General features: G+C 40.0%; 1 protein-coding gene across 3 annotated transcripts; it reads right to left on the bottom strand.

Moving 5' to 3' along the window:
• Positions 1 to 3008: 3008 nt before the first annotated feature.
• Positions 3009 to 4788, bottom strand: LOC133857741 (NAD(P)H-quinone oxidoreductase subunit O, chloroplastic). 3 transcript variants are annotated; one of them, XM_062293073.1, is made up of 6 exons: positions 4463 to 4788; positions 4313 to 4368; positions 4091 to 4191; positions 3965 to 4006; positions 3645 to 3704; positions 3009 to 3261 (listed from the first exon to the last, which is right to left on the bottom strand). In XM_062293073.1, exons 1-6 carry the CDS (start codon positions 4686 to 4688, stop codon positions 3180 to 3182), a joined length of 567 nt encoding a protein of 188 aa, XP_062149057.1. In that variant the 5' UTR covers positions 4689 to 4788; the 3' UTR covers positions 3009 to 3179. The 3 variants fall into 3 exon arrangements, with proteins under 3 accessions (XP_062149057.1, XP_062149058.1, XP_062149059.1); XM_062293074.1 differs by having other exon boundaries at positions 4126 to 4191; positions 4463 to 4780; XM_062293075.1 differs by lacking the exon at positions 3965 to 4006 and having other exon boundaries at positions 4126 to 4191; positions 4463 to 4783.
• Between the last annotated feature and the right edge of the window lie 15328 nt (positions 4789 to 20116).

Below are 20116 nucleotides of genomic sequence, written 5' to 3'. Positions count from 1 at the left end.
TACAGCCGAGGTGTAAAGGAACATGTGGAACAATTGTGAGAGGTCTTGCGTGTGTTACGGGCGAATAAGTTGTATATCAACTTGAAGAAGTGCACTTTCCTCACGAATAAGTTGCTCTTCCTCAGATTCATCGTAGGAGCCGAGGGTATTCAGGTAGATGAAGAAAAGGTCCAAGCCATTCGAGAGTGGCTCCTACTACAGTCGGACAAGTCTGAAGCTTCCACCGCTTAGCAACTTTCTACTGAAGATTCATTCGGAATTTTAGTAACTTGGTAGCCCCAATTACCGAGTGCTTGAAGAAAAGGAAATTCCGATGGGAAAAGGAATAAGAAGCCAACTTTGCCGTGGTCAAAGAACGGCTATCATCGCGCTAGTCTTAGCTTTTCCCGACTTTGAAAAGCTATTCGGAGTAGATTGTGACGCGTCCATTGTAGGGATTGGAGCCGTGTTATCACAGGAGGGTCAGCATGTAGAGTTTTTTAGCAAAAAGCTGAATGAAGCTCGACAGAAGTGGATGACCTATGAACTTGAGCTCTACGCAGTGATCCGAGCCTTGAAGCATTGGGAACATTACCTCATTCATTGGGCATTTGTTCTGTACAGTGATCACCAAGCTTTGAAGTTCGTCAACACATAGAACACTTTAAACTGAATGCACGCTCGGTGGATTGCTTTCTTACAGAAGTTTACTTTTGTGTTAAATCACAAGTCGGGAAAACAGAACAAGGTGGCGGATGCCTTGAGTCAATGTTCGGCTTTACTCATGACATTACAGTTAGAGATAACAAGCCTAGAGCACTTACGGGCTCTATATGCCGAGGATGAGGATTTCAAAGAAGATTGGGAGAAGTGCATGTCGATGTAGCCAAATGCCGACATCCACATCCAGGAGGGATATCTTTTCCGAGGAAATCAACTTTGTATTCCCCGAACCTCGCTACGAGAACAGATAATGCGGGAGTTGCATGGAGGAGGACTTGGTGGCCATGTGGGTCGGGACAAAACCATTTCCTTGGTTTCAGATCGGTATTATTGGCCATAGCTCAAACGAGATGTCAGCAAATGTGTGCAAAAGTGCCCTGTGTGTCAGACCGAAAAAGGAAGTATGCAGAATACCGGGCTATACACTCCTTTGCCAGTGCCCGAGACCATTTGGGAAGATCTAAGTATGGATTTCGTGCTTGGACTTCCGAGGACCCAACGAGGTATGGATTCTATTTTTGTAGTCGTTGATCGGTTCTCCAAAATGGCACACTTCATCCCCTACAGGAAAACATCAGACGCTACCCACATAGCCAATCTCTTCTTCTGAGAAGAGTTCGGTTGCATGGGGTGCCAAAATCCATCACATCGAACCGATATGTCAAATTCCTTAGCCACTTCTGGAGGACTTTGTGGTGGCAGTTCGACACCTCTCTCAACTACAGCAGCACTTGCCACCCGCAGACTGACGGACAGACCGAGGTGGCCAACCGCACTCTCGAAAATATGCTTAGGTGTGTTTCCCGAGACAAACCGAAACAGTGGGACATCAGCATTCCTCAAGTGGAGTTTGCCTTCAACTGTATGAGCAACAGATCCACAAGCAAGTCACCTTTTGAGGTTGTCTACACAAAACCTCCGAAGCATGCTCTTGACTTGGTTCCCCTTCCGAAGCTTCCGGGGTTGAACGTTGTAGTCGAGCATATGGCTGACCGAGTGCAACAAATCCATGAAGAGGTATGTCTGAATCTGGAGCAGGCGAATGACAAGTACAAAGATGCCGCCGATTCAAAGCGTAGAGCAAAGATTTTCCGAGAAGGTGACTTAGTGATGGCGTATTTGTGCAAGAACCACTTTCCAGTCGGAACCTATGGCAAATTGAAGAGCCGGAAATATGGGCCGTTTCGGATTAAGAGGAAGATAAACGATAATGCTTATGTGGTGGAACTTCCCGAGGACATGGCCATTTCCAACACTTTCAATGTGGCTGACTTATTTGCCTACCATCCTGACGATCCGATTTACGCTGACTCCAACTCGATGACGAGTTTTCTTGAAGAAGGGGGGACTGATGTAGGACAATTTGAGGAGGCGCCCTGGAAGGTTGACAATGTCATCTCGGACAATATCTGAGACGGGGTTTCTGGATCGGCACATAGTCGAGATGTGTTGGGAGTTGTCTCGGCAAAAAGCCGAGATCCAATCTCGGCAAAAAACCAAGACTCCTGGTGGTGAAGATAAATCGAATTCTGTCAGGGACAGTGGGCGTACAAGCAGATTTCCTGGGATTTTTGTGTAGAAATCATGAAAGAGTTGTTGACTTTCATATTTTATTTTTTGATAATTATCATGTTGTACTTTTTCTTAAATCATGGGATTACCTTGTCCATCAAATCTCCTCTCATTAATGAGGATTTGATGATACCTTTACTATTATTTTATTCCTTTACAAGCTATTAGAGTTTCACTATAAATAGAGAGACAATGTAAGAAAAGGGATGATTTGATTATTATGGAATTGAAGTTTTTCTCCTTCAACTTGTGAGTTGAACGTTTGTGCTTGAGAACACAGATTCTCTTCACTCTTATCCGCCTGCGCTACATCAAGGCCTCACCTATTTTCACTGATATTAGGGAAGTATTGTAAAAATTTAAGATATTAAATAGGTTAATATTCATATACTATTGACAAAATAAAAAATAATAATAAAAAAAAGCGAAAAATGTATTAGAGCTATATTTTTTCGAATCTACGAATTGTTGTCCACCATTCAAATTCACGAAAAAAAGATAAACTTTCTGGTTCAACTAAATCAAACAATTTTTATTTTATTTAATTTTTACTACCAATAAGATAATCAGAGTCTCCCAATTTTCATTTCCATTGATAGCCAAAGAAATAGATCCTAAGAAAACACTACATAACAATCCAACAAAATATTTATTTATTTTTCCAAAATTTGGTTGGAGGGAGGGGGCTTTTTTCAAAATGTTGGGGGGGGAGGGGATTTCGGTCCCTAGATACATTTGATATTTATTTATTTATTTATTTTAATCTTAGAATAAGAAACAAAAATATCTCAATTATCGTCTTCTTTCTTGCCTAACACCGATGTAAATCATGTAATTGATGTTGACAAAGATATACAGAAGAAGTTGCTGATGGTGAGCAAAACCAGAGACTGAAGGGTACACTTTCACACAGCAAGCAATGGCAACCATGATTGGTTTGTGCTTTTGGTATCTGGATCACATTCTCTCGTAATCCAGTTTATCTGACTGCAAGCAAACACCAAATCAGCTAAACACGAAAATCACATATACACTAAAATCACAGTTTTGCCTTCAAAATCATGCGTTTTTAAAAACGTATTTTCTACTATTTGGTTCTAAAAATGGCACTTTTGGTCTGAAAAACTGCACAGCCAAACACATTCTAAATTTAGCCTAAGAAGGCTTCCACGAACTTGAGTTCAGCCAGAGAAACATAATCCAAGGTTATATTATAGGTTTTTTGAGCTTGGATGAGCTTGATCTCAATCCAACTTCAACCACTCAAAGCTTTATAATCCGACACCAATTGCAAGCTTGGCCTTCCTTGTTGGCACCCTTAGACAGTAAAATAGAGTATCCAATAAAACATAAAGTAGTGTTAGAACTACCTTGATAAGCATGTCTGTTGGTAGCCAAGCTGGTGCAGTTGGAATCCCAACCCATGCAACCTGTAAAAGTTTGAGTCTTTAGTATCTGACATAACATTCTAGTCTATCAGATTTACATCTTCCTCAATTTAGTAAATTAAAGCACTCTGGATCTTGCTTACTTTGAACATCAAAACATAGGAAATCTGAAAGTTCAATGCAAATATTGCTGCTTTTCTAAAAATTTCTTTTTGGCTTTAAAGGTTCAACTTTCAAACGCAATCTCAAACAGGCTCTAATTGTGTCGATGAGAAAAAAACGCAAATGAGAATCACACTTACAAGTGCATACTCTCCCGTCTCAAAATTACGTAAATCCAAGACCTAAAATAATATCACACTGCCAGTCAGAAATGAGAAATGGCCATGAAAAATAAAATAAAAATAATAATAATAATAAAAACCCACTTTGAAATTAGAGCAGCCTCTGAGCCTGACTTTACCTCACCACGGTCTTCATAAATGTAGTCCAAGCCTTTGTAATAAGGTGGATGACCAACAGATAGATACTGAAATTTGAATCAAACATCTCAGTATTCTGGCTTTTTCCAAAGCTAAAATATAATGAATTAATGTCCAATTTTATATGTGTATGTAGAGGAAAAAAAACAGACACCCACATATACTTACATTAATACTATTGAGATACTTCTCCTTGTCCACCCTCACAATCTGACCTTTCTTCACTGCCCCAAGCGAAAAAAAAGTAAAGAAAAAATAAAAACAAACATGTATAAATAACACCCATTTCCTTTAATTTTTACAAGTTTCATAACTCACTCGAATAGACAGGCCTTTTGGGGAGCTTAGGAGCTGGGGTCGATGGTTGAGCATTGGAAGAAGACTCTTCGCTCTTTGTCTGCGTCTGAGTGGTGTTTTCCTTCTCCGGCTCAGCGGATTTGACGGCTCGAATGGATGCCAAGCGAAGGGGGTTTCTTCTGAAGGTTTGAGGGAAGTGAGAGAGGCATGAGAAAGAGTTTTGTGAGAGAGTTGCAGAGAAAGCCATGGAAAAGAAAGAGACCCTGGAACTCAAGGTGTGACTATTGCAAGTGTCAGATCTCTCTCTCTCTCTATAGAGATAAGGGATTATGATGCGTATATTTTCCAACGGCCAGATTTTTAACCCAAAAATCTGTTGGTTCCCGGTAAGTGAAAGCAATCACAATGTGCCACATCTTTTACTTGTGGGAGTGAATTGTGAAGAATGACTTTTTATTTATTTATTTAATTTTTTTTTAATTACTTTATTTATTTATTTTATTCAAATATGGGAAGGAAAAAAGGGAATAAATTACAACAGATAAAATATAAAAAGGGTGAACAATCCAAACAACAGCTTTAAATCAACCAAAAGACGGTGCTAAAACAAAGTAACATGGTAATCAATAGGAATTGGTCAAATAAATTGTGAAGGATGACTTGATACTAGTAGTCTGGGGGTGTAAATGAGCCGAGCATGAGTGAGTAGGATTTGTTCGAGCTCAACTCGTTTGATTTTTTATCGATCTCGAGCTCAACATGAGCCTCGATTTTGTGTTCGAGCTCGACTCGCCAAGGTGGGATCCCTATGCGAACTCGATCATGTTGGTCGAGCTCGAGCTCGACACGAGCCTTGATTTTGTGTTTGTGCTCAACTCACCAAGGTGGGATCCCTTTGCGAACTCGATCATGTTGGTCGAGCTCGAGCTCGACACAAGCCTCAATTTTGTGTTCGAGCTCGACTCGCCAAGGTGGGATCCTTGTGCGAACTCGATCATGTTGGTCGAGCTCGAGCTCGACATAAGCCTCGATTTTGTGTTCGAGCTCGACTCGCCAAGGTGGGATCCCTGTGCGAACTCGATCATGTTGGTCAAGCTCGAGCTCAAGTACTTGGCTCGAGTTGGACTAATGCTCCGTTTGTTTCGACGTAAAATATTTTTCGTCATAAAATATTTTTAGGGAAATCATTTTTCAGAGAAAATGATTTTGTTGAAAATATTTTTAGGTGTTTGGCTCATACGAGAAAATCACCAACGGTGAAAAACGACTGGCAACAAGATTTCGAAAATGGTGGCCGGAATTCGACAACTAGTTTCGCTAGAATTGGGCTATTGTGTCGGATTCCAGACAGTTTCGCCGGACTGGCCAGATTCCGGGCAATGGTTGAAATCTAGCACCGGATTCTGGCAACTCTTGCCAGATTCCGATGAACTGGCAATACCGGATTCTGGCAACGACTACCAGATTCTGGCAACTCTAGCTAGTTTCCAACAAACTGGCCGGAATACGGCGACGGCTATTGGATTTCAGCCACTCTTGCTAGTTTCCAACGAATTGGCAGGAATCCAGCCAGTTCACCAGAATTTGGTTCGTACTGCCAAATTTCAGTGACCAGATTTCAAAATCCAAGGACCCTTAGCGGCAGATTCAAGCTACCAACAAACTCCAATGTTCTATGATGGCGCATTCCCACAAACGTGCGTGCAAGAAAGGAAAGTTTAAATTCATAAAATGATTTACGGTTTTTAGGTTCAGAAATTATTTTTAAAAAATTAAATAAGCTTTTTCGGTCAAACTAAAAACAATTTTCGTTGACCATCATTTTCGATTGCACCAAACACTGAAAAATACAGAAAATATTTTACGCCCAAACAAACGGAGCATAGGATTATTCAACTTTTTTGATTTAAGCTTAAAAATATAAAATACAGATTTGAATAGAGGAACTAGAAAGAAATTAAAGAAACTCATGTTCGAATACGGGAAGACTAGATCGCACGAACTTGTGTCATTGTCTACGTGAATCCGAAAAATAAAAAAAATAAAAAAAATGGACTATGATCTTTTGGGTCATGAAAAGTTTGTTCTTAGTTTGTTTGCAAAAGTTGGGAACGGCTTAGAAGAAAGCATAGAAGAGTTGAGACAAATGAGAAAACTAGCGTACGTTAGGGTTATTTGAGTAGTGGACGGTAAAGATTAAAAGTAATGGATGGCTGTGATTAATTCTTGCAATAATAAATGGTCTTGGGCAGAGGAAAGGTGCATTAAAAATCAATTCCCAAGGGCAGCATGCATGCCAGCATGATTGTTTTTGTGAATAAAAAAATCAAAAGCATAAACAAAATTAGAGTGAATTTAATCAAGTAAAGAAGCACTAAGGTGTTGGAATTCACACTCACAAATTCATAGCAACATATTCCCATGATCAATAATATTTTCCAAAGTTCTCACAATAAAACCTTAAGTATGTTTTACTTTTGCTTCAAATAATTAATCAAAACCATCCCATGTATCCATTCTTTACACAAACCACAAAAGAAATATCATTCTTCATCACAGTGTTGAAAGAATAGTCCGTTTTAACCTTAATGATCTATCTTGATTAATAGGAGAAGCATGAAGGGCTTCAAGTTGATATGTTGGTGTAAGTGCAAGGTAGTGCCATGCATCGAATGGACGACGTGAGTCATCATCATCATTCTTTTAACATTGTGATTAAGAATGATGTACGTGCATGACGACTTATAACAGATACTCTAAATCTTGAGAATATTGGGAACTCATATGTAAAGTGTAGGTCACTTTGATGTACAAGAATGAGATCAAATCCCTGGTCAACACTTTTGTGCGTTGGGTGATTGCATGTACCATTGTGGGAACACCTTCTTCAAGAAGGAATCCAAATCCATTGTCATGGAACAAAGCGATAAAGAATATTCCCTTTGATGTAGGTTTAATGGGATTGATTATCCTAAAACTTGAGCCTGAGTGTTTCAGTGGTATTTACTGAACCTTTATTTTGTGCAAGATGAGATGAAAACTCACAAGGTACAAAAATAATATATCATGTAATTAAATTAAGAGTATTAAGGAAAAAAGGTAGTGAACTAAGTAATGGTGTATTGACTTTGGTTCGACTACGGAATGATTCCGTGGATGGGTGATATGTAATAAATAAGTATGTCGTGGGGATTAATTCATTAATTTGAAAATAAATATTAGAGTGTAGTCACATTTGTTTAGTGGAATCAATTGTGATTAAATAGGGTCGTGTGATATTGTCACAGACCTATTTAAACCTAATTGTATTTTTCCCTTTAAGTCCCTCTTTGAGCTGATGTAAATTGACCGTATGCTATGAGCCTCGATTATGTATTTATTTATTTTGGATTATTTTATTTGATAAAACATGGGCCAAAGGGATATGATTCCTAAGTGGCTCATTACTTAGAGATGATTGGGCTTAGGAATTAATTTACTATGGGCTTAAGCAATTAAATAGCTATGGGCTTAAGGAATTAATTTCCTATGGGCTTAAGTATTTTAGAGTTATGAGCTCTTGGAATTAATTTCAAAAGGCTTAAGAAGAGATTAAGGAGCATTAGGCCTAAGGGATAAAACTCAGGCCCATGCTAGAAAATTAGTAGCAATTGAGATTGGATTAAAATCCTAGTCTTAGATGCATGGGATGGACGTGTAGTGCATGACGAAGGGGAGTGCTTCACTCCCACTTGGTCGTGCACCCTACTAGGAAGGAGGAGGAAATTCCTCCTATGACTCCAATCGCATTTATGCTATAACTCTTTCTTATCTCCTAACTCTATCATAAGTGTAAATCCAAGTCCATAAATAGAGTGTTATTGTGTAGTATTATTTACCAATTCACTACTTCAAGTTGTGAGTCCACACTCACGGTCATATTCAATCATCAGGGGGAAGATCTGGAGGTTAAGTCAAGAACACGAAGAACACGTTCTTCACCATTCAACATGCAAGGAGCAAAACAACCAAAGTCAACTGGCCCTAATAGCCTAGGAGAGGCCAATTTTGATTGTAAGTACCCTAAACATGTTAGTTTAATTAATCCAGCCTTGATTACCACATGATCCCCAACATTTTCTCCCTAAAACTACCCACTAATCCTATTGATTTTTATTCTCTATTGTGGCATATCCTTAAAGCACGAATTGTGATGAATGCCCGGTTTAATAGTTACTAGGAATTAGAGGTTTATTTATAGAGTACAAGAGCAATCCTAGTCCGATCCGTGGTTTAATAGAACTTCTAGTTCGAGTAGGAGAAGTAAAACTTCTTTTATTTTCTGATTTTGCCTTGTTGTTAGCTTCTGTCGTGCGACTGCTCTCGATCCCATTTAGATCTGCGCTCGAGCCTATCTTGAAGTGCGTTCGAGCGTAGTATGTGGATTGAGGTCTGTGCTCATGCTTCCTTATGTGCGCTTGAGCTTGATGTTTTTGGTAATGCGCTTGAGTTTAGTGTAATTGTGCTCGATCTCATTAAGTTGGGTACTGCGCTCGAGCCCTTTGCCTTGTGTTAGTTTGTAATTGGCCTCATTCTGATTGGACAAAATCACTTGTATGTAAAGATGCTTTTCAACAGGGATTCCATTATTCAGAAGTATTTCAGAAGATTCTGCAATGTTTGCAAGTCAGAGATTTCGGTTCTCTGCCAGTCATCCGGACGACGTGTCATCCCGTCTAAACGCTCATCTGTCCATAGTTCTAGCTGTCCGGACGATGTGCCATACCGTCCGGACGCCCGACAAACCAAAGATTCATCCGTCCGGACGACATGGATTTCTGTCCGGACACTCCTCTGTATCGAGAAGCTTCTTTTCCATCTTGCATCCGTCCAGACGTCTCAGTAGCCAGTCTGGACGACTCTCAGTGATTGACTAGCTTCAGATTTCTTTCCAAGTTCAAATAAGGGAAGATTGCTGCAACCGTTCGAACGACGTGGATTCCTGTCCAGGCGCGCACACCCATAAGGCAACAATTGCAATTCAAATTCAACCGTCCGGACGTCAGTCTGCCATTGTCTGGATGCGCGCTCAACAGATATGGAAATTGCGTGTAGAAGATCAACTGTTCGGACGTTCATCCCCATGGTCCGGACACACGAAGCCTTATATGGAAATTACTTGCAGCGGACGTGTGACCGTTCGGACGCAGCTCTCAAACATGAAAGATTTTCAGCGAAAATCTCAGAATTCTGGTCGCACAGTTGTCCGTTTGGATGGCCCATGTCCACCGTCTAGACGGTGCCCGTATTTATCAAAGCAGTTGTCCATTTGAACCCTCAGCCTATAAATAGAGGCCCCTGGTCATTGAGAACTGCAACAATTCGGTATTGAATTCCACTAGAGCTTAGAGAGTTATTTGTGAGGTATTGAGCTGATTTGTTCTCTCTAGAGCCATTATTGTGTGTGCTATTGCTGCGCTTAACTTGAATTCTATCTTAGGGGTTGACCCTAAGGTAAAGGATTCCATTGAAGACCCCTTCAGGTAGGAGACCTGGTTGGGAGGCGTTCGTGTTGGGTTACATGTTAGAGAGCAAAGTACAACCACTGCATTAGGGGTATGTGAGTGTTACTATCTTGTATCTAGCTTGTCTTCTGAATAGTGGATATCCTGGGTTTGGCTGCCCCGGAGTGGTTTTTCTCATTTTGAGTTTCCACTTTGTTAACAAAAATCCTTGTGTTATTTATTTTCCGCATTGTTAATTTTTGTTGACACTTTGTGCACACACACACTTGTATTTATTTTAGAAGTCAATTTCTATTTTTCAATTGGTATCAAAGCTTGGTACACTTTGAGAAGATTTATTTCTTGAGTGTTATTATTTTGACTTCTTTCTGTTAAAATGTCTCAAACTCTTAATTCTGTTCTTGCCTTTGATGGTACAAACTATGGCTATTGGAAGGCACGTATGCGGTTCTTTCTGGAATCTATTCACTGTTGGAGTATTGTTGAAACTGGTTAGACTAAACCAGAGAATGCAACACTCGAACTAGTCTCTCAGAAAACTACACGTCTTTCAAATGATAAAGCCTTCCATGCTCTGTGCCAAGCACTTTCACCATTTGAATTTGCAAAAATTTCTAATTGCGAATTAGCCAAAAAAGCATGGCAAATTTTGGAAACAACATATGAAGGCATTAAACTTGTAAAATCTGCTAAACTTCAAATGTTGATTTCAAAATTTGAAGAGATTAAGATGTTGGAAGATGAGACATTTGGAGAGTTTTACTCCAAGATGAGTGACCTAAGAAACTCCATGGTGAGTCTTGGAAAGCCTATCTCGGATGTAAAACTCATCCGAAAGATTCTAAGATCTTTACCTGAGCGTTTCAGGATCAAGGTGACCACCATTAAAGAAAGCAAAGATCTAGAAGAGATGAAGATTGAAGAGTTGGTGGGATCTCTTCAAATGTATGAGCTGTCTCTGCCCCCGGTCTAGAAGCTGAAGACCATTGCCCTAAAAGCTTCCAAGAAGAAGGTAGAAGCTTCATTTGAAGATGACTCTGAGGAGGAAGAAAAAGCTGTGGCTATGTTAGCCAAGAATTTTAGAAGACTGATGAGAGACCGATTCAAAAAGAAGTTTTCTGAAAAGGTGAAGAAAGCTCTCTGAGAAGCTGACCCTGAGGAAGAAGAAAAGAAGGATCCCAGAGGGCCCAGATGTTTTGAATGCTTAGGTTTTGGGCATATCCGAGCCGATTGCGGGAATCTTAAGAAGGGCAAGGGGAAGGCATATAATGTGACTCTCAGTGATGAGTCAGAAGAAAAAGCTCCAGAGTCTGAGAAATTTCTGGCCTTTGTAGCCCCACACGCTGAGGAAGAAGACTCTTATTATTCGGAGCATAGTGATAATGGGGAAGAGCTCAAGGAGGCTTACAAGACACTCTACATAGAGTATGAGAAGCTGAGGGAAGGTCGTAAGCAGCATCTCTATGATCTGAACAGTTTGCCGACTGAGAAGAGTTCATTGCTGCTCCGAATACAAGAGCTCGAGGAAAAGCTATTAGAGACGCAACTCCAGTTAGAAAGAGTCACTGATGAGAAGTTGACTCATATGTTGTCGATCCAGAAGAGCCCTACTAACAAGACTAGTCTCGGGTATGTAGCTCCCTCTTCTGATGCTCCCTCTACTTCAAAGATTGTAAATCTGAAACCTGCAGTCCCAGAGCCTCCTTCCACTGCTGAAGATAAAGAGAAGGACAAGATCAATGATGATGTTCCAGGCACTCAGAAGCCTCATTCCATCAGAAGATCTCCCATATGCCATCACTGCGGTCTAAGTGGGCATGTTTGTCCTTAGTGCTCCCTCCTGAAAGCTCAGAAAGCCAAGGCCAAGAAAGAAGTACCCAGACAAGCTAATCATGGCACTAGACCTATGGCCCAGTTTCAGACTCCATGGTATCAGGCTCCTTATCATCAAGCACCAAGATATCAAGCACCTTGGTCTCAAGCACCACGATACCAGGCATCTCAGCATCAGCGGCCTCAGCAGCGATTTGTACCAGCCAATCACAGTGGCAACTTCAAGAACAAATCCAAGCAGTTTAGAAGGCCTCAGAAGGTGGAAGAAGATCAATATCACAGTGAGCCACCTATCTGGATGCACAACATGATGGAGTGGATGATGTCCTACCAACAACCACCCTCAGGATGGCAGGCTTGGGTTAAGAAAGACAGTCACCCCATGAGGGGGAACAGACGCACCTAGCAGGTTCAGGTGTTCATGCCTAGGATTTGGTTCCTAATCCTACGACATCAAGTTTGATTGCTTATCTTCATACTATATTTTATATGCAATCTATGAACCAGTTGTGTTTTTACCCCCTATTTCTCTTGAGAGAACTTTGTAGGTATTTGTTGGGGAAGACAGAAAAAGCAGGTCGAGTGACTGTTTTTCTGTATTGGAATCATCAGGTTTGATCTTGCCTTGCATATGATGTTTTTCCATATTGCATTTTTTTAATTAAAAAAAAAAAAAATTTGGGGAGAATTTGTAGGATTTTTTTTCTTGGCAAATCAGATAATTGCATGTATTTTCTCCTGATATCTCAATTCTTTGGGTATTAATTTACTTTGCTTAGATATAATTGAGAGTTCATGACTATAATTTGCCAAGCGTTTTTCTGTGTATGCAAAAGTAGGATAGCTTCTTTCCTCATGCAATGAACAATGTGCACTATCCACAACTCCCCTAAAGGTACATCTTTCCTTCTCTGACTTTTTATTTCTAGAAATTTTGCATAAGAGAAGAGGTCTTTGATAAGATGGCCAAATTGACCACATGCTAGTTGAACCTAGAACCTAAAAACTCTGGCATTCCCTCTAGATTGCAGCATCATAAGAATCAAGCAGTAAATCATATGAATTATGCGCTTTAATTGTATATTTACTGCTTATGTGTTGAATTTGCTATATGCCTTGCCCTCTACGTGCAAGTAAAACATTTACTTTGTCCTTCATGGTACAAGTAAAACAATTAGGTGCTGCATCTTAGGGGGAGTGTATCAGATGAGGGTGGCTAGGCCCTAGTAAGTTATAAGGTTTGACTTTTGACTAATCTGTCACTGATTTTCTCTCTTGTCTAGAAAATCTGGTTGCTATCTGTCATGTCATTGAAAGTCATACCTTGTGGGTTAAGTCTTAACACATACACACGCATTGCATGAGTTGAGTTGTCTATTTGAATTTTCTATTTCCAGGAAAATAATTGTGTTGATTAAAATCTCAACTCTTTTTTATGTCTCTGCTTAGTTTTGAGATGCTCTCTGATTGTATTATCAGTGGATTATACCTGCGTGTTCTGAAATTGACCTGAGAAAAATTAATTTATGCAATTTCTCTTCAGTTTTCTATTTTTCAGTGTGAAGCGTCCGGACGGTCTCTCTTGGCGTCCGAACGGGTGGAGCTTAGTCGTCCGGACGGTTCAGCTTTCGTTCGGAAGCGCGCGGCACCAACGGCCAGACGGTGATGTTACCTGTCCAGACGCGCGTGACCTGTCCGCTTGTTTCCAATGCAGCGCGTGTCCGGACGGCATTATTACACTGTCCGGACGGGGACCCCACAGGCTCTATAAAAGCCCATGGTCGCCGCCTTTCTCCTCTACCCCACCAAAATCTCCATTTTTGGCATCTTGTGAGTAATTACTTGTAAGCTTTTGGATTCATCTTGCTCTTTCTTCTCTTTCTGCGCATTATTCTCACATTCCAGGTATTTTTCCAGTCTTTTTCTCTTCAATTTTTTTAAACTGTTAGAATATTAATGTCTTTTAGGAATGTTTTTAATCATGAGATGCATATATCTGCTGTGGTGATATTTTTGGGGACTACAATGTGATATTTTTCTGTCTATATTTTTGGAAAAAGTCCTTTTTGCTGTCGTTATAGTGCCCAATTTTTATGACCTAACAAGAATATTTTTGGATTATTTTTGGCAAATCTTGTTGGGATCTTGTGCAGAATCATGTCTGCAGGTAGTCCACAACGCCGAGTTCGCTAGAGGACCGAGGGAGATCGAGCAGCCATTAGAGTCAAGATCATGGACCGCCCAGTCATTGCCGAGCGGAATGTGGTCCGCTCTAACATTATGGTGGCACCTCTGGATAGTATTCATGACACTATCTAGACTTATCATTGGAGGTATCTTCACTCCTGTGCCTGTGTTGTCCACACCAGGCTTTTCAGACTTTTCTATGCCAACCTAGAGGTGGTGTAGGACGATGACCACGGGTTGGTACTTCAGTCCACAGTTGGTGGTCATATCATCATTGTTGATCCCAAAATCATCAGTCACTTCGTCAGAGTGCCTGTTCTCGAGCTGCCTTGCAGTCCTTATAATGAGGTAGTCATTCCTCCCTCTATGGAGGATCTCAGAGAGTTCTTCCACGCTGTTCCCCAGGGAGAGGAGCTCGCCACCTCCATCAGGATCGGTGCCCTATCTGCTTCTCATCGCATGTTGGCGAAGATTGTTCAGCACAATCTCTGGCCAACCGTCAGGCATAGTGACCTGATTTTGAAGAAGGCCCAGTTCGTCTATGCCATCCATATTCGCTTGCCCTTCTGCCTGTGCAAGCATATTTTGGGCGTTATTCTGGAGGCCTGTGATGAGAGCAATACCGGTCTTCCTTTCGGCTACCTACTTACCCAGATCATCCTATAGTCAGGCATCAGTATTGCTGGGGAGCCGAAGATGAAGATTCAGAATCCTATCGGCAAGTAGACTTTGATGAAGCCCAATGCCCAGCTGCGGAGAGATGATGCACCTGCTGCCATGCCTGTTGGCTTTTCGGACATGGCCTCCTCCTCTCAGACCGTCCCACCTTCTGAGCCGGATGTCAATTATTCTCAGATAATGGAGGCCCTAGCTGCCATTCAGGGAGGTATGAGTATCATGTAGCTCTCCATGTCATCCATGCAGTAGTCCATCTCCACCATGCAGCAGGACGTGCACTCCATCAATCTGCGTGTAGAGCAGAACCAGCTGGATCTCCGAGAGTGTCTCAAGTTCCATCATCCTGCCAGTAGTGACGATGAGGATGATGCGCCTAGGACTGTGCCTATGGCAGAGGATGCTTGAGTTCCTTTTTGTTTAGTTGTCTTCTTTTGTTTTGTTTGAGACAATTGGTTTATTTTCTGCTATGTTTATTAAACTCTTGGACTAATATTACTCTGTTTACCCTGGTCCTTCTGAGACCGTTAGTGGAGTAATTTTTATTTTTGGACTGGGAATGTATTTTCAATCTAGTCAAGTGATCTTTTGTCCCAGAATGGCCAAAGGGGGAGTTTGTTAGTTTGTAATTGGCCTCATTCTGATTTGACAAAATCACTTGTATGTAAAGATGCTTTTCAACAGGGATTCCACTATTCAGAAGTATTTCAGAAGATTCTACATTGTTTGCAAGTTAGAGATTTCGGTTCCCTGCCAGCCTTTCGGAGGACGTGTCATCCCGTCTGGATGCTCATCTGTCCATAGTTCCAGCCGTCCGGACGACGTGTCTTACCGTCCGGATGCCCGATAGACCAAAGCATCATCCGTCCGGACGACGTGGATTTCCGTCCGGAAACTCCTCTATATTGAGAAGCTTTTGTTCCAGCTTGCATCCGTCTGGACGTCTCAGCAGCCCATCTGGACGACTCTCAGTGATTGATTAGCTTCAGATTTCTTTCCAAGTTCAAATAAAAGAAGATTGCTGCAAACGTCCGGACGATGTGGATTCCCGTCCGGACGCTCTCACCCATAAGGCAAGAATCGCAATTCAAATTCAACCATCCGGACGTTAGTTTGCCATGGTCTGGACGTGTGCTCAATAGAAATGGAAATTGCGTGTAGAAGATCAACCATCTGAACGTTCATCCCTATGGTCCGGACGCGCAAAGCCTTATATGGAAATTACTTGCAGTGGACGTGCGACCGTTCGGATGACAGTGCCTCACCGTCCCAATGCGGCTCTCAAACAAGAAAGATTTTCAGTGAAAATCTCGAAATTCTAGTCGCACAGTTGTCCGTCCGGACGGCCCATGTCCACCGTCCGAACGGCGCCCATATTTATCAAAGCAGTCGCCTATTTGAACCCTCAGCCTATAAATAGAGGCCCCTAGGCATTGAGAACTACAAGAATTCGGTATTGAATTCCACTAGAGCTTAGAGAGTTATTTGTGAGGTATCGAGCTGATTTGTTCTCTCTAGAGCCATTATTGTGTGTGTTGTTGCTGCGTTTAACTTGAAGTTTATCTTAGGGGTTGGCCCTAAGGTAAAGGATTCCATTGAAGACCCCTTCAGGTGAGGCGTTCGTGTTGGGTTACACGTTAGAGAGCAAGGTATGACCACTGCATCAGGGGTATGTGAGTGTTACTATCTTGTATCTAGTCTTGTCTTTTGAATAGTGGATATCCTGGGTTTGACTGCCCCGGAGTGGTTTTTCTCATCTTGAGTTTCCACTTCGTTACCAAAAATCCTTGTGTTATTTATTTTCTGCATTGTTAATTTTTGTTGACACTTTGTGCACACACACACTTGTATTTATTTTAGAAGTCAATTTCTATTTTTCATCTTGCAAAATGCTAAATTTTGCTTTTACTGCTTTTGAAGCTTAAAAATCAAAGAAGTACTTGTGTTTTTCCTTTAGGTCCTGATAATGCTGTTAACATAAAAATAATGCAAATTATCATATCATAACTAAACTAAGGCCCTAACATATGCGAGTTACGGAGCTTGAATATGCAATATTCAATGCTCATCATGCCCCCCAAACTTACATATTTCTAGTCTCTTAGCAATACAAAACTGAAAATAAAATAAAGCAAAATGAAATAACTACTCTACTTCCTCTTTCGTGAGAAACACGATTGCATTTAACGTATGGAACAAGCATTTTAAACCCATTGGACTCCCTAGTGGACGAGTGAAGTCTCGTGAGGGTTTGCCCTAAGTGCTACCTACAAACATTATGCAAGATCATGCTTTTCCTAAATGGAGTGTCACAAAAACAATGTTTCTTATTCATTAGCAAGCTTAACAAAATAAACACCATCTCCAAAACTTTTAAGTAGTTAGAGGTAGGTATATGTTCGGTAGGTAGTTAAGTCGGTTAATTCGGTCGGTTAACCGACTTTTGTCGGAATGCAGTCGATGAATTATTTCGGTTAAGTCAGTTGAATTGGTTAATAGGCGGTCGATTAAGTTGGTTAAGCGGTTAATAGGCAGTCGGTTAAGTCAGTTAAATCGGTTAACATGGGTAATGAAACGACGTCGATTTGATTTTTTTAAAGGAAAAAAAGTTCAAATGTTTCGTTCTTACTAAAACAATGTCATTTTGTTTTAGGCCAGTTCGGTTAATCGATCGGAAATAAAGGCGGTTCGGTTCGGTTACCAATTAAAAGGCGGTTCAGTTCGGTTTGGTTACCGAACAAGCTTTTAGAACAAATTTTATACCGACTACCGAACCGAAATTAGTCGGTAGGCAGTCGGTAGGCGGATAATTTGCCCAACCCTATAAGTAGTCCAAAGTCTAAATATTTACCAATGACTGGTTGATGCATCATAAGTCCAAATTGGTGTAAAGTGAACTAACATACAATTTATGAGGCTTTAAATTAATTTCAATGTGCATGATTCAATACCTCAAATTTCACTGAGGTCCCCATTAGATGATACAACCAAGGCATGATGATATTATTATTATTATTTTTTTCTTCTTTTTCTTCTTGTTCTCAGGCTGTGCAATGTTTAGCTCCCTTAAGTTTTCTAATTAAACCATGTATCAAGTGTTAGGCCAATGATTCTCAAACTAGATGGTTTTAGGACACTAGGTGTAAAACACTCCAAAGACTTACTAACTCAAGTAAAAAAGGGTACGAAGCTAAACTTAGCCATTTTATCAAACAATCCAAATTTCACACCTTTTGACGTAAACACTCAATGCTTAATGAGGCAAGAGGTCCAATTACTCAGTGAAAAATTCAATTCTTTTATTTCTCTTATTTATTTATTTATTATTATTATTATTATTCTCATGCCAAGGTTATTTATCCAATAAGTCACTCACTTTATTCCAAGGTATTTAAAACAGACACCATTGATTTCTCATGTCATTGTGCTAATGTACTTGTGATAGATTCAAAATGAAACATGTGAAATCTCATGTGGCAAATTTAAGTGTCAAAACTTCGATTCCCTAATGAAATGATCACGTGTTCAAAATTTTAAGCTTACCAATGAAATGCAAATCACAGTTAGAGTTTAATCCAACTTAAGAAATAACATGATCATGCATTCACAATGTGTATAACAGGATAGCAAAATGTTTTTTCCTATCCCCAAACTTAAACAATACATTGTCCTCAATGTATAGATAGATATACAATATTAGGTGGAAAGGAAAAGTATTCCCCAAACTTCGATGCAAGAACATTTATCCTGAAAAAACAAAGTACAACTTCAGCCGTGTAAAAAAAAAAAAAGGCATCATGAAAAACAACAGGTGAAGTGTCAGTAAGAGAAAAAATAAAAATAAAATTGGAAATAACAATAAACAAAGATAAAAAAAAAAAAGAAAAGAAGAAGAAGACAGGAAAAGAGAGGGTTGCCTCCTATATACGCTAAGTTTAACGTCTTCAGCCAAACCTTTCAAAACTTACCCATTTGGGTTGATCAATGAATGAGAATGCAAAATAACCCTTAGTCAGAATGCCAGGAAGTGCGTCTTCAACAAATTTTTTCAGTAAGTCTAGGAAGAAACACTCCTTCACAAACAGCGGTGGCTGGGCGGCTTGGAAGATATTGAGCTGTACTCCCACTTTCTCAATAGGCTCTTTGAGATCTTGAAGAAATGGATCTTTGGGCTTATATTCCATCTCAAGAGGAACTGGGTATGGAATTAGATCTTCCGCGGATTCAAAATGCTCATTTTTCTTTCCTCCATCTCGTTGTCAATTATCCTCTCTCTCCTCAGTGGGATGTTGGCCTGGATCAGTTCATCATGAGAACTACTTGAAGCATTTTCATCAATCATGTAGTACGGGGAATTGTCTTCAAATTGATCCCAAAGCTCCTCTTCCTCTATCTGATTGAGTGCATGAACTAGTTGCTCCACTTGGAATTCTAACTTGGCTATGGATTAAGAGTGGGAATGCAGTAATTGAGTGTCTGCTTCAAGTTTGCCGAGAGTCGTTAACATTTTATCCTCAAAGCCAAAACTATATAGAGATGATTGCCATTGCTAGTGGGGAGGATGGAAGTTAGATGGTGGATAAAATGCTTGATTGTTGAACTATAGATATGCTTGATTGTACAGTTCGTGACACTGTGGGGCTGAATTTCCCATTGCTTGATCTTGCCAAGAGAAATTAGGATGGTTTCTCCATCCAGGGTCATAATAATCGGAGTAAGGATTATTCACCAATAGAAAGAAAGCCACCGGCTCTAAATCAAAGTGATCAAACCAAAGTGAGTTTGATAACATTCATATCGGGCTATAGCCATGGTTCAAGGTTAAGGTCATAAAGATAGAAGTCCCAAATAACAGTGACCAATCACAAATAAGTAAAACAATTAAATATATACAAAAATTTTTTTTAAAAAAAAATCACAAAATGTTCAGGTATAATGCTCTTTGTAGTTCAGTAGCTTTAGTACTACTGATCTGGGAAAGTGCGCTCGAGCCTTTCTGTACAACACTGTTGCACTCGAGCCCAATCTAACAGTGTTGAACCTAAAACATAAAATCTAGAACAGAAACTTAAAAATTAATTATATACAATTTCCTAAACTATGAATCAAATTAGATTTAATCCCAAAAACTTAACAACATAATCGTAACAGTCTCTGGGAACGGCGCAAAAAATTGATGTGGTTGTGAGTGTATCAATAATAAAATAAACCACTCAAAATAGAACGAATCTTGGTAAGATAGGGTCTATGTGAGGGTGTCGAACTTCAATGACTGCTGATTTGGTTGTTAATTTACTAAGATTAACTCTAATCTAATTCATAAAAGAAGTTTGATTTCTGGTTTTATAATTAAAACTAGATAAAAAAAATAAAAGTAAATATAAGATAATATGGAGATGATATAGGGGATTGATTTCTCCACTAACCTCATAATAATAGTAAATTGCATTTAACATGAGAATTTAATTTACAAGAA

The sequence above is a fragment of the Alnus glutinosa genome, chromosome 14 (genome assembly GCF_958979055.1).
Source record: "Alnus glutinosa chromosome 14, dhAlnGlut1.1, whole genome shotgun sequence".
Classification (NCBI taxonomy): domain Eukaryota; kingdom Viridiplantae; phylum Streptophyta; class Magnoliopsida; order Fagales; family Betulaceae; genus Alnus; species Alnus glutinosa.
This window is presented reverse-complemented; position numbering and strand designations above follow the sequence as displayed.

Excerpts from the sequence above, each read along its gene's own strand:
- LOC133857741 (XM_062293073.1), bottom strand. The coding sequence starts at position 4,688 with ATGGCTTTCTCTGCAACTCTCTCACAAAACTCTTTCTCATGCCTCTCT. Across the intron at positions 4,007-4,090 it reads GAGGCTGCTCTAATTTCAAA|GTCTTGGATTTACGTAATTT; the intron begins GTGGGTTTTTAT and ends ATATTATTTTAG. Across the intron at positions 3,262-3,644 it reads CAACAGACATGCTTATCAAG|TCAGATAAACTGGATTACGA; the intron begins GTAGTTCTAACA and ends GTTTGCTTGCAG.